Source organism: Artemia franciscana, chromosome 5, assembly GCF_032884065.1.
Source record: "Artemia franciscana chromosome 5, ASM3288406v1, whole genome shotgun sequence".
Lineage (NCBI taxonomy): Eukaryota > Metazoa > Arthropoda > Branchiopoda > Anostraca > Artemiidae > Artemia > Artemia franciscana.
The window spans coordinates 30,498,602-30,511,455 of NC_088867.1; the positions used below are offsets into that span (position 1 = coordinate 30,498,602).

The 12,854-nt window shown below is 36.6% G+C and overlaps 1 protein-coding gene across 1 annotated transcript in view; it reads right to left on the bottom strand.

The window, feature by feature from the left end:
• Positions 1 to 273: 273 nt before the first annotated feature.
• The window catches only part of LOC136027246 (brain-specific homeobox protein homolog), a 38,471-nt gene continuing 25,890 nt past the window's right edge, over positions 274 to 12,854 (bottom strand). Inside the window, exon 5 of the mRNA XM_065704316.1 lies at positions 274 to 585. Coding sequence (XP_065560388.1) covers positions 476 to 585 — 110 coding nt within the window. The 3' untranslated portion in view covers positions 274 to 475. The remainder of the gene's footprint in view (positions 586 to 12,854) is intronic.

A 12,854-nucleotide genomic window follows, 5' to 3' on the forward strand; every position in this document is an offset into this window, starting at 1 on the left:
AATTATTACGTATATGAGGGGGCTATCTCCCTCCTCAGTTCCTCGCTTTTTATGCTAAAGCTGCTTTAGAACTTTTAAAAAAGCTCTTTTAAGATTTAGATTCTTCGAACTAAACTGCCCTTGTGTTTCAGGATTCATTCTTAAATAATTAGGACAAAAGTCAAGTTTTAGCGTAAAGTGACTAAGTTAGCCTAAGACTCGTAATAATTTCTGTTCATTTTAAGTTTTTATGTTGTTTCTTACTTTCTGTTACAAAAAACACTTTCTGTTATGAACAGGATACCAAATTGGCGTTGAAGATTTTATTGGCAAGCGTGACTGACCCATTTGTTATTTTTACTTCTGTATCCCTCAAAATCTTTTTTTTGCTCGAAAACATACAGTGCCAATTTATAAAATCGAAATGTTTTATAACAGTAGAAACATTACAGAGTAACACAAAAAAAAATAAAAATAGTAACAATATTCTGCATCTTTAATCTTTAAGATCTTCGTCAACTATGTCTACTGAGTTGTCAAAGTCACTATCACTTGTTGGAGTAACCAGTTCAGGTAAACTTCTCTGTGACAAGTCTGTTGGTTTGTCTGAAAAAAAAAAAACATGCAAATACAGATGTGTTTCCCAACAAGTTCGTTTCTACAAGTCACAAAGTGTTTTGCTATTTTTGACCAACTATTAGCTCGTGAAAATATAAAAACATTAAAATTATATATATATATATATATATATATATATATATATATATATATATATATATATATATATACTACTAATACTAACTAATAACTCACTGCAGCACCAAGCCGCCTGAGGCCAACACAGCTACGCACGCTCCTCCTCCAACCTAATCTATTTAAAGCCTCCCTCTTTACACCCTCCCAGGAAGTTCCCATTTCCTTTAAATCCTTATTTATGACATCCTCCCAACCCAGACAAGGACGACCTGCTTTCCGTGTAGCCCCAGACGGTTGGCCAAAAAGGACAATCTTCGGTAATCTGTCATCCTTCATCCGTAGAACGTGGCCTAGCCATCTCAACCTTTCTTTCATTATAGCCCCAGAAAGCGGGATTGAACCACACTTTTCGTACAACCTACTGTTTGAAATACGGTCAGTCAGCCGGGTACCCAGAACAATCCGTAGGCAATTTCTCTGGAAAACATCTAGTAAATTTTCATCTGCTTTTCGGAGTGTCCATGCTTCAGAGCCATATTTGACCACTGTCATCACTGTAGCTTCCAATATTCTAATCTTGGTTTGTAGGCTTATCTTTCTATTCTTCCAAACTTTTTTTAACTGTGAAAAAACACCCTGAGCTTTAGCTATTCTACTTTTAACATCTTCACTGCTCCCACCATCTTTACTAATAATACTACCAAGGTAACTGAAGCTCCCAACCTGATCAATCTTTTCGTTACCTAAGGTCACCTGTTCATCTTCACTTATTCCTAACCTTAGTGACTTAGTCTTCTTAACATTAATTTTCAAGCCTATTTTAGCACCCTGAACTCGTAAAACCTCTAAAAATTCATTCATTTTGCTCACACTTTCATCTAATATGCTTAAATCATCAGCATAATCTAAGTCCAGGAGCGTTCTTCCTCCCCATTTGATTCCATGGTCTCCAATTGCCTTTCCTGTGCTCCTTAAGACGAAGTCCATCAAAATGATCCATATAAAGGGGGATAGAACACAACCCTGCTTAACTCCTGATTTAATACAAAACCAGTTGCTAACCTCATTTCCTACCTTAACCGCAGCAGTATTATTCTCGTACATAGCGCAAATCACTTTAATGTATTTTTCTGGTATACCATATAACGATAAGACCTTTGTTAACGCTGTTCTATCAACAGAATCGAAAGCTTGCTCATAATCGATAAAACTAAGGACCAAAGGTGTTTGACAACGAAGGGACTTCTCAATTATTAACCTAAGAGTGAAAACATGGTCGACACATCCTCTACCTTTTCTAAAACCGCATTGTTCTCCCTTAAAACTTTGTCTACAGCATGTCTCAGTCTAAAAAGTATCATATTACTCAGTAATTTGCTACCTACAGAGACCAGACTAATGCCTCGATAATTCCGACATTCACTCTTGTCACCTTTCTTATACAGTGGTTTAATTAAGGTTTTCCTAAAATCATTGGGTACTTCCCCTTTTTCAAAAATCATGTTCATAATCTTCAGTAACTTATTCCTAACCTCAGAGCCACCATATTTAAGGAACTCATTAATCATACTATCAGCACCTGGGGCCTTATTATTTTTTAATCCTTCTAGTACTGTCGCTAATTCTTCCTCACTAAACAAATCTTCCTTCACATCCAAGGTATCACAAACTTTTTCATTTTCATCTATATCTTTTCCTGCAACTGTATCTCGGTTTAGCACATTCTCAAAATGTTCCACCCATCTTTCTTTAACTTTTCCCTTATCACTAATTGTGACCCCATTTCTATCTTTAACTGGGACTAGTCCGGATCGGCTACTCCCTTTCAATTTATTAACATGCCAGTATAATATTTTACTATTATGCCGTCTAGCCGCATCTTCCAGATCCTCAGCAATTTTATCCATCGCCTCCATTTCACATCTCCTTAGTTCATATTTTAATGCTTTCTCCAATTTCTTTACATTCCTTTTGTTTTCATACGACCTATCGCTCAGATAATTCTTATACAAACCCCTTCTACTCTCTATTAAACCTAAAGCTTTTTCACTAATATTCCTAGTTGCTGTCTTAGCACTCTTCCCTAGGAAACCATCAGCAACTTCACAAATTGTTTTTCTGAAATTATTCCAGACACAAATGACGACCGGGACACCGGGACATAGGGAATATAAATGACGACCGGGACACTCAAAGAGAAAGCGACCGGGACACAAGGAATGTTCGATTAGCAATCACCATCAACAAAGCACCGGGACACAAATGACGACCGGGACACAGGGAATATAAATGACGACCAGGACACTCAAAGAGAAATTACAGACCGGGACACCGGAACACAAATGACGACCGGGACAAAAATGACGACCGCGACACTCAAAGAAAAATTACAGACTGGGACACCGGGACACAAATGACGACCAGGACACACAGAAACAACAACAGCGGGGATGCCGGGGGGCACAAGGGGATATATAAATGACGACGGGGACACAGGGAATGTTCGATTAGCAATCACCATCAACAAAGCTCAAGGGCAATCATTAGAATAATGAGGTATAGATCTGAATACATATTGTTTTTCCCATGGACAATTATATGTTGCATGTTCAAGAGTCGGTAAACCTGACAATCTATTTATATGCACAGACAATGGGACAGCCAAGAATGTTGTATACTCACAAGTTTTACGTAGTTAAAAATATATATATGTCTATCTATATTCATGGGTGGGACACAGGGACTCAACTACAATGGCGCGTAACTAATATGGCGCGTAACGACTTACGCGCGCGGGGGGGGCTATATATATATATATATATATATATATATATATATATATATATATATATATATATATATATATATATATAAGTTTAATGTATATATATATATATATATATATATATATATATATATATAAGTATATATATATATATATATATATATATATATATATATATATATATATATATATATATATATAAATAAGTTGAATGTATTTTTGTATGTTTGAGGGTTTGTATATGACGTCACTATAAGTATATAAGGCTTTGTATATGACGTCATTATAAGGGAACGTTACAGACCGGGAACCGGGACACAAATGACGACCGGGGCACCGGGACACAGGGAATATAAAGGACGACCGGGACACTCAAAGAGAAATTACAGACCGGGACACCGGGACACAAATGACGACCGGGACACGGGGAATATAAAGGCGCGTAACTAATAAGGCGCGTAACGACTTACGCACGTAGGGGGGCTTGTGGGGGCGCGAAGTGCCCCCACCAACTAGGTGTTGACTAGTATATAGCTAGTATATATATATAGCTTTCAAATAGACGTTAAAATCATGGATAATAGGTTTTCTACGAGCAGACCAGGGCAAAATATTGGAAGAAATTTTGGTTCTTGTTAATTATACGGAATACACCCAAGAAGTTAAGTTTGTTAATCCTAATGAAATATATCAAAATATAACGTGAATACAATACTGTATTGACTAAATTATGGGAATCACAGCAGAAAATTATGGAAAGCAGGCCGCAAAGAACGTATTATATTCTAATCTAATTTATAATCTAATCCTTGCAAATATGCAGTACTTAATCGTGTTATGTACATATACCTTCCCAAAGAAAGGAACATAAGGAAAATATTATAAAAATATTGAATAGTAAAGACCATAAGGACGTATAAATCTCATATGATTTTAGGAGGCGGAACTTACTCTTTTTCTGGCTTTTCCCTCAATGGTCGTCCGTGACGATATTTAATATCAAGTATTGCTTGCAAGGCCGCATACAGGGGCAGGGGGGTGTTAGGGGGTTAAGAGAGCCTTTCTTAACAGGCTCTCCATTTGTGAGCACTTTTGTTTGTTATTTTCTACTTGAATTGTTTTTCATAGTAATTCCTGAGTCCCCAGTCTGGTATATATGAAACAAAGAGATGGCTGTGCATTAAATTTGCTTAAAAGGCTGAGAAGCAGGTTAGCTTTTAAATATACTTGTAGCTTTGCCTTCTCAATTTTCACCCACCCTTGTAAGTTGGTAACTTTAGCCTTTGTTAATTTTCTCTCTATTTGTAAGCTTTTTTTGTTAATTTATTATTTAAGAATTAGCCATGAATAATAATAATTACTTTCTTTGAAATAGAATGGTTTATGAGGTGAAATAGGTTTATGAGGTGCTCATGAAGAACCAATTTTATCGTTCATTCTTAACGTGGTTCCTACATTAAAAAACGCCTTTATCCACAGTGGCGAAGTTATACTTGGGCTAAAATTTCACATCTTTATGTGAAATTTTAAATCTTTAAAGCTGAACCAAATGGACATCTTAGAATTTTGATCAAATGTCTTTGAAGAAAAAGGGTCGTGGGAGGGTGTTAGGTTGCCCTTCAATCTTTTTGGTCACTTGGAAAGGGCATTAAAACGTTTGGTTTTTACAAATGAGCCATATCCTGATCTTCTAGGAATCAGTTCAATACGATTACCCCTGGCAAAAATAAAAATGAAAATGAACACACACCCGTGATCTTTTTTGTGGAATTTTTTTTTACCAAATTCTTGATTTTTGTAGATAAGAGCTTGACGACTCTACACCAGGATTCTCTGACACGCTGAATCTGATGATGATTTTCATTGAGACTGTTTAACTTCTGAGGGGTGTATCCCCCAGTTTTACAAAATAAGGCACATTTTCTGAGGCTCGTATCTTTTGATGGGTAAGATTAAACTTTAGGAATGTTATATTTATAATAAGAGTAGTCATTCTTTTATGATTAAATAAAAGTAAGGAGTAACATTAAAACTTAAAACAAACATGAATTTTTATTTATATTAGGGGGGTTGTCCCCTCCTCAGTATCTCACTCTTTACGCCAAAGTTTGGCTTTTTGTTCCAATTATTTAAGAATAACTCCTGAAACCCGAGGATCATTTCATTAGAATATTAAGCTTTTTTAAAACTTTTACAAAAGATTTAGCGTAAACAGCAAGGTATAGAGGACTGGGCAACCCCCTGCACATACAAAATAATTTCTATTCGTTTTAAGTTTCAATGTTGCTTTTTACTTTCATTTGCAAAACTTTTTTTTATATAATTTCTGAACATGTTCTAAAAAATAATACCGGGAAATCCGGCTTTCCCTCCATGAAAGTCTCCCTTCTCCCATGAAAGATTCCTTCATGTACAGATACTCCAACCTAGACCCCATCCAGAAAAATCCCTTCCCCCTGAAAAATGTCTGTACCAAACAGTTGGCGGTAACCAACTGTAAGTAAGGATTGACTCGGCTCATTAACCGAAACTCTAAAAAACGAAATTTTAATATCAATAGATACATAAGAAGAATCAGCTAGTTTTGCTGATTCCAAATATATAAGATTCATCAAGTTTAGTGTCACTCATCAAAAGTTACGAACCTGAAAAAGTTGCCTTATTTTTGAAATAGGGAGTAACATCCCGTAGAATTCAAGGAATTTTAATGAAAACTACGTCGTCATATTCAGCGTACCGGAAAACACTACTATAGAAGTTTCAAGCTCCTATCTGCAAAAATATGGAATTTTGCTATTTTTGCCAGTAGACAGATCACGGATGCGTGTTTATTTATCTGTTTGTTTTTTGTTTTTGTTTTCCCAGGGGCGATCCTATCGAAAAAAACAGTCCCACAAGAGCAGGAGAAGGTACATTCGAAAACTTCTAAAAGTTCTAAATTAAAAGTTCTAGTGTCTTTTTGAAGTGACCAAAAAGATTGGAGGGCAACTGGGCCCCTCCCCGCCAGTTTTTTCCCAAACTTATCTGATAAAAACTTTGAGATATCCATATTGTTTGGTATAGTGTAAAGATCAAATGACTATAGCTTTAGGTCTAAAATGACCCCCCACCAAAAGTCCTTGGGGCGAGGCCCCAAGGATAGGGAGCATCGTATTTCTGGAGAGAAACTTTAGGGCGTGAATCTTTTAGAGGAAATGTTACACGGGGGGAATTTGAAGGAATTTACCATACAAAATTCTTTTTAATTGTCTTACATTCTCTTTGCCAATTTTTTCATGTGGAGATGTTCCGGAGGAATCCAAACAATGCACGAATTTGACTCGGAGTTGACGTTTCGCACGCGTCATTGATGCAGTTATCCCAGTGTCGGTCATTCTCCAGTAAATTCTGAGCTTGGCATGCACTACGGTAAGTGCCATGTATAGTACCGTTTACAGTACCCAAACACTCAAAGGACGTCAGACCGGGTACATTCACCGCAAGCAGGCGGAGAAAGAAGCATTCATGTTGATTGGGATGAATGGTGTAGAGTTTTCCTATCGCGGTATCTCTTAAGATGGTAGGTTGGCCGTCGACTGACTTACCCTGTTTTTGACGTTCAAATGATTTCTTTTTAGCATTCCATGTGTAATACAAAGGTACTTCAGTATACAGCAGTTTTTTTTGCAAAAGAATCATTTTGACATAACGAAAAAAAGCAGTTAACGTTGGATCCGGTGGATTCAGGGCTCTTTGTTGCACGTTGGATTCCAAAAAATAAACACGTTGACCATTCTGTAAGTGTACCGCTAAGTGAACAACAGCTAAACTTCGTTCATGTATCAGAAATGAAAGATTTCGCCAAACAGCTTCATTACTGCTTATGTATCTTCCAGCCTGATATTGTACGATTTCATCGATATCACTGATTTCGGAATGCAAGCCAAAAACTGCCATGTCGCTGCCTTTGTTGACGTATTTATATATGTATTTGATTGCCTTTACGGAGTTACAGTATTCAACATTTATATGAGCATTAAATGTTTTTGATAATAAAGGTGAATATGGAACAACTCACTGGTTATCTACTTCGATGGTGGTACCGTTATGCTTCATTATTATTGCTGTTTTACCGCCATCTTCAGTAGATCTTCTTCTATATTGTGGGTAACCATCGTTGCCGGTAAGTGTGTTGGGTACTAAAAGTCGAGGATAATGCTTTCTGCACCTTCCTTTGGCCATGCATGGTGGTTTTTCATTCAGTGCACCGCAAGGTCCATGTATCATAGTTTTTACCACAATATCATGTAAGTCATTATCGACATTTTCATCAGGTATTTCAGCGGAAACCACATCGTCAATTTCACTAGAAGTGATTTTATCATGTAGTAAGATTAAAATATGTGCGTGTGGCAATCCTCGTTTTGCCATTCTACTGAGTACATCCAGCATCGCACTGACCCAAACACTTTAAGTTTTACTATGTAGTTTATCAGTGATTTCAACTTTTGCCAGAAGACACGGGCAGTAATGTCATGTCAATGAACCGCCGATTGTCCTTGAAGTAAAAGCTGCTGTATCTCGTCCAAAGATTGATTACATGTAAATGTAATAAATAAATCAGGACGACCATAGAGACGAACATACGCAGTAGCATCTTGAGCATATTCATGCATATGACGGGGGCTGCCAGCATATGACGAAGGTAAAATCGTTTGTCTTCCAACGCTAGTGGTATTACCGTGATTTACAACTGCATCTCGCAAATGAATGTATTGTTCAGAGCGGAGCATAGTCTGATTCAGATGGATAAATAGCAAACGTTCTGATTCAATCTTTGCATACATATCAACGATGTATTGGTGAAACAATTGACGGCATTTTAAAATATAATTTTCGTCATTGGGACGAATCATTAGTCTATAGGAATAATAATTCATTGCACTGCATTTCTTATCCGTTTGTTTGTTAGTGGATGGATCTATCAATTTATTATTAAAGTGATAGCCGTCGGCTCCATCCCAAAAATGATAGGATATTGTAGGGCATCGTAGCATCGATGAGTTTCAGCAATTCTTACCAACTGAGCGTTTTGCTTATGAAGAATAATATCTCGAGGTAAAAACTGATCACCGACCATAACAATTGCCACTTCGTCGATAGTTGGAGCATTGTATCTACGCACATGTTCGCCAGTAGGCGTTTTGTCAGCGGAAATAACAATTTTATGCGTATCAGTAGGCATCACATCGATTGCTGTTTTGAACAGGCGCACTAAATCATTGTTTTCGTGGAAAAGATGTTACAATTGGGAAACGATAGACCTTTCAACGTCGGGAGAAATTTCACAACGTGCATTCAATTCAGAATTGCTATCACTGATGAAGTACAGTTGTAAAAATTTATGATTATCACCTGAGAATGGTAGAAGGGACCCTGCTGTATGATAAATTTGCCCTTTTGCTTTGAAAGTAGGCATAAATTGATCTTGATTTTTGATTTGGGTACCAAACGACGTCATTTGGAAACATGAGTTATATTTTCTGATGTTTGATAAAAAAAACGCTTAGGTTCTGACATAGTTCCAGTAAGCAAAGTCTTCAATGGCTCTGGTGGTGCAGCCAGTTGAGGAAGTTTAACTTTTCCTGAGGCGCAACACATTCCCATTGTTTCACCATTAAATTTCAAGGCCTTTGCAATAGGGACAAATTTTAGACATAGTCCCGATTTGAACACATCTACTAAAGCCATAATCATCGACTGGGCTGTACCTGAATGTCAGGCGATAATTTTCAGGTTGCTATTTCGATTCCTCGGCACGCCTTCTTTTGGCATTATCTCTTTGAGCCTCAAGCCTGTTTTCACGTTGTTCTTGTGATTCCTCGGCACGATTTTTTTCGGTAATTTCTCTTTAAGACGCCAGCCTGTTTTCACACTGTTCTTGTGATTCCTCGTCACGCTTTCTTGTCTTACTTTCTGTATTAGCCATAAGCCTTTTGGCATTAACTCTTTGAGCAGCTTCCTCGGCTGTTTCTTCTGCAATTGTAAGATTTATTCTAAAATTTCTCTTTTAATCGCCCCCTTATATACTTATAATGACGTCATATAAAGAGCCTTATATACTTGTAATGACGTCACATGCGTACAAACAAACAAACATACAACTTATTTTTATATACTAGCTGTTGGGGTGGCACTTTGCGCCACCCCAGCACCTAGTTGGTGGGGGTGCTACGTAAAACTTGCTAATATAGAACATTCTTCGCTGTCCCATCGTCTGTGCATATAAATAGATTGTCAGGTTTACCGGCTCTTGAACATGCAACATATAATTGTCCATGGGAAAAACAATCCGTATTCAGATCTATACCTCATTATTCTAATGATTGCCCTTGAGCTTTGTTGATGGTGATTGCTAATCGAACATTCCCTGTGTCCCCGTCGTCATTTATATATCCCCCCTGTGCCCCCGGCGTCCCCGTTGTAGTTGTGTCCCTGTGTCCCAGTCGACAAACATGACGTCAGTCGACAAACAACTTCATGACGGCATAATGCTCAGTCCTTGTAATGACGTCAGTCGACAAACATGACGTCAGTTGACACACAAACATGACGTCAGTCAACACACAAACAAACAACTTATTTTTATATACATAGATATATAGATAAAATGAAATTTATGATTGTATATTTTATATATATTTTATATTTTAAGTATATAATATATATATAATTTTATAACAATATGTATGGTATATATAAGAAACTTATAATTTGGGCTACTCATTTGCACATAAAAGGATGGGGGGTTAAGTATTTGGTCAGTTTAAAGTCAGAAAACAATTCTTAAATCATAAGATTATACTTCCCATCTATTCCGTCACTTGTCTTTGTCTTGTCTCACGATAAGCTGAAAGAAACTAGCGAAGAAACCGGTTGGGAAAGGTATCTCTTGACAATTACGTTTAAGAACCATATTTGACCACTGCCATTACTGTAGCTTCTAATATTTTCATCTTGGTTCGTAGACTTATCTTCCTACTCTCCCTTACTTTTTCAACTGTGGAAAAATATGGACTATTCTGAGTTTCACATATTAAATGTATCCACCTTTTTGTGCCCCCCAGGTAATTCAAGAGAAACAATTGATCGATTTTCTCACTACCCAATATCACCTCTTCATTTATTTCTAGTCTAGAAACTTAGTCTTCTCAAGTTTATTTTTCAAACCTATTCTACACTATAAACTCTCTAAACATCCAGAATTCATTCATTTTACAAACATTTTTAACTAGAATGCTAAAAAACTCTGCAAAATCTAATTCTAGATTCTGCAAAGGGGCTTGAATCCCAAAATTTCACCTTGGCTGTTCCGTTAGGCTTTTGGTACCAGTAAGACACAAGCAATACAGATGAGAACAATGTAATGTAATCTCTAAATATTTGATTTATGCTTTTTTTAATACTTACCATGTTTATCCCGTATATCTCTATTTTCAGTGTGAAAACATGATTCGTGACCTAAAAATGCCCAAAAAGCAAATTTATGAGCTAATCTTCGTAGCAACAACCAAAATAAGTTTGCTTCAAGCATTATTTCAAATTTAAGTCTTATTGAGAGATTTTTCTCCCACTTACATTTTGCAGAATGAAATGCGAAATAAAGTCGATGTCCTCAAATGATCTCAACTTGAAGCATTTTAATGTCGGAGAGCCACAATGGATCAGGGACAAAACAAAAGGTTTACTCTTTTAAGTCCTAACCAAAAGGGAAAAAGGACCAGTAAGATATTTAAACACAAAAAACAAATTGACATTGAAATCAAAACTAAAAAATTTAATGAAGTACTACTACTACTAACAACTCACCACAGCAGCAATCCGTTAGAGGTGAACACAGCTGCGCACGCTCTTCCTACATCCTAATTTATTCCCTCTTTACACATTCCCAGGAAGTAGCCATTCCTCTCAAGCCTTTCTTTATGAGTTCCTCCCACCCCAACTGCGGACGACCTTCTTTCTATGACGCTTTCCAGACGGTTGTCCAAAAAGGACAATCTTTGGCAATCTGTCATTCTTCATTGAACCACGCTTTTCACACAGCCTACTGTTTGAATACGTTCAGTCAGCCGGGTATCCAAAACAATCCATAGCCAATATCTCTGGAAAACATGTAGAAATTCTTCGTCCATTTTTCGGAGCGCCCATGCTTCAGAACCATATTTGAAAATTGTCAACACTGCAGCTTCCAAAATTCTAATCTTGGTCCGTAGACTTGACTTTCTATTCTTCTAAAGTTTTTTTTCAACTGTAGAAAAACACTCTGAGCTTTGGCTATTCTACTATTAACATCTCGCTCTTCCCACCGTCTTTACTAATAATTACATTAAAAAAAACTAGTTTTTTTAACTGAAAGTAAGGAGCGACATTAAAACTTAAAACGAACAGAAATTACTCCGTATATGAAATGGGTTGTCCCCTCCGCTATGCCTTGCTCTTTACGCTAAAGTTTTTAATTGTTTTAAAAAGCAGAATTGTGGCAAAGAGTCAAACTTTAGCGTAAAGAGCAAGGGATTGCGGAGGGGACAACCCATTTCATATACGGAGTAATTTCTGTTCGTTTTAAGTTTTAATGTCGCTTCTTACTTTCAGTTAAAAAAAACTAGTTTTTTTTATGTAATTCCTGAACGTTTTTGAATTAATGCATGTTTGATTTTGGCTCTCCACACATAAATTATTAAAATGAAATTTGCATATTAATTCCTTTTTTGGCTAAATGGCTTTCTCTTAGTTTTGATCAGACGATTTTGAGAAGTAAGGGGTGGGGAAAGCCTAGTTGCCCTGCAATTTTTCGGTTACGTAAAAAGGCAACTATAAATTTTAATTTTTAACGAATGTTTTTATTAGTAAAAAATATACGTAACTTAAGAATTAACTTACGCAACAAACTTTTATATTCTTAAATTTTTATTATGTATATGAGGGGGTTTGTACCCTCGTTAATACCTCGCTCTTTGCACTAAATCGTAAGTTTTGTCCCAATTCTTTAAGAATGACCCCTGAATCTGAAAGGCCGTAGAGTAAATAGTTGAAATTAATAAAATACTATAGCATAAAGAGCGAGGTATTTATCTCCTCCTAAATACCTCGCTCTTTACGCTAAAGTATTTTTAGAACCCCTCATATTCTTAATAATCTCTGTTCGTTTTAAGTTTCAATGCTACTCCTTGCTTTCAATTGAAAAAACTTTTCCATGTTTATTTTTTCATTGTTTTTTTTATAGTAATTTTAGAAAATCCTGCGCCTTTTTCATTGAATTTCTGGTCCCCCATGACATATTTCTCCAAGGAAAGATCCTCCCACATAGCTCCCTTCCCTCAGCCCCACCCCCAAAACCAAAAAAAATCCCTGAAAA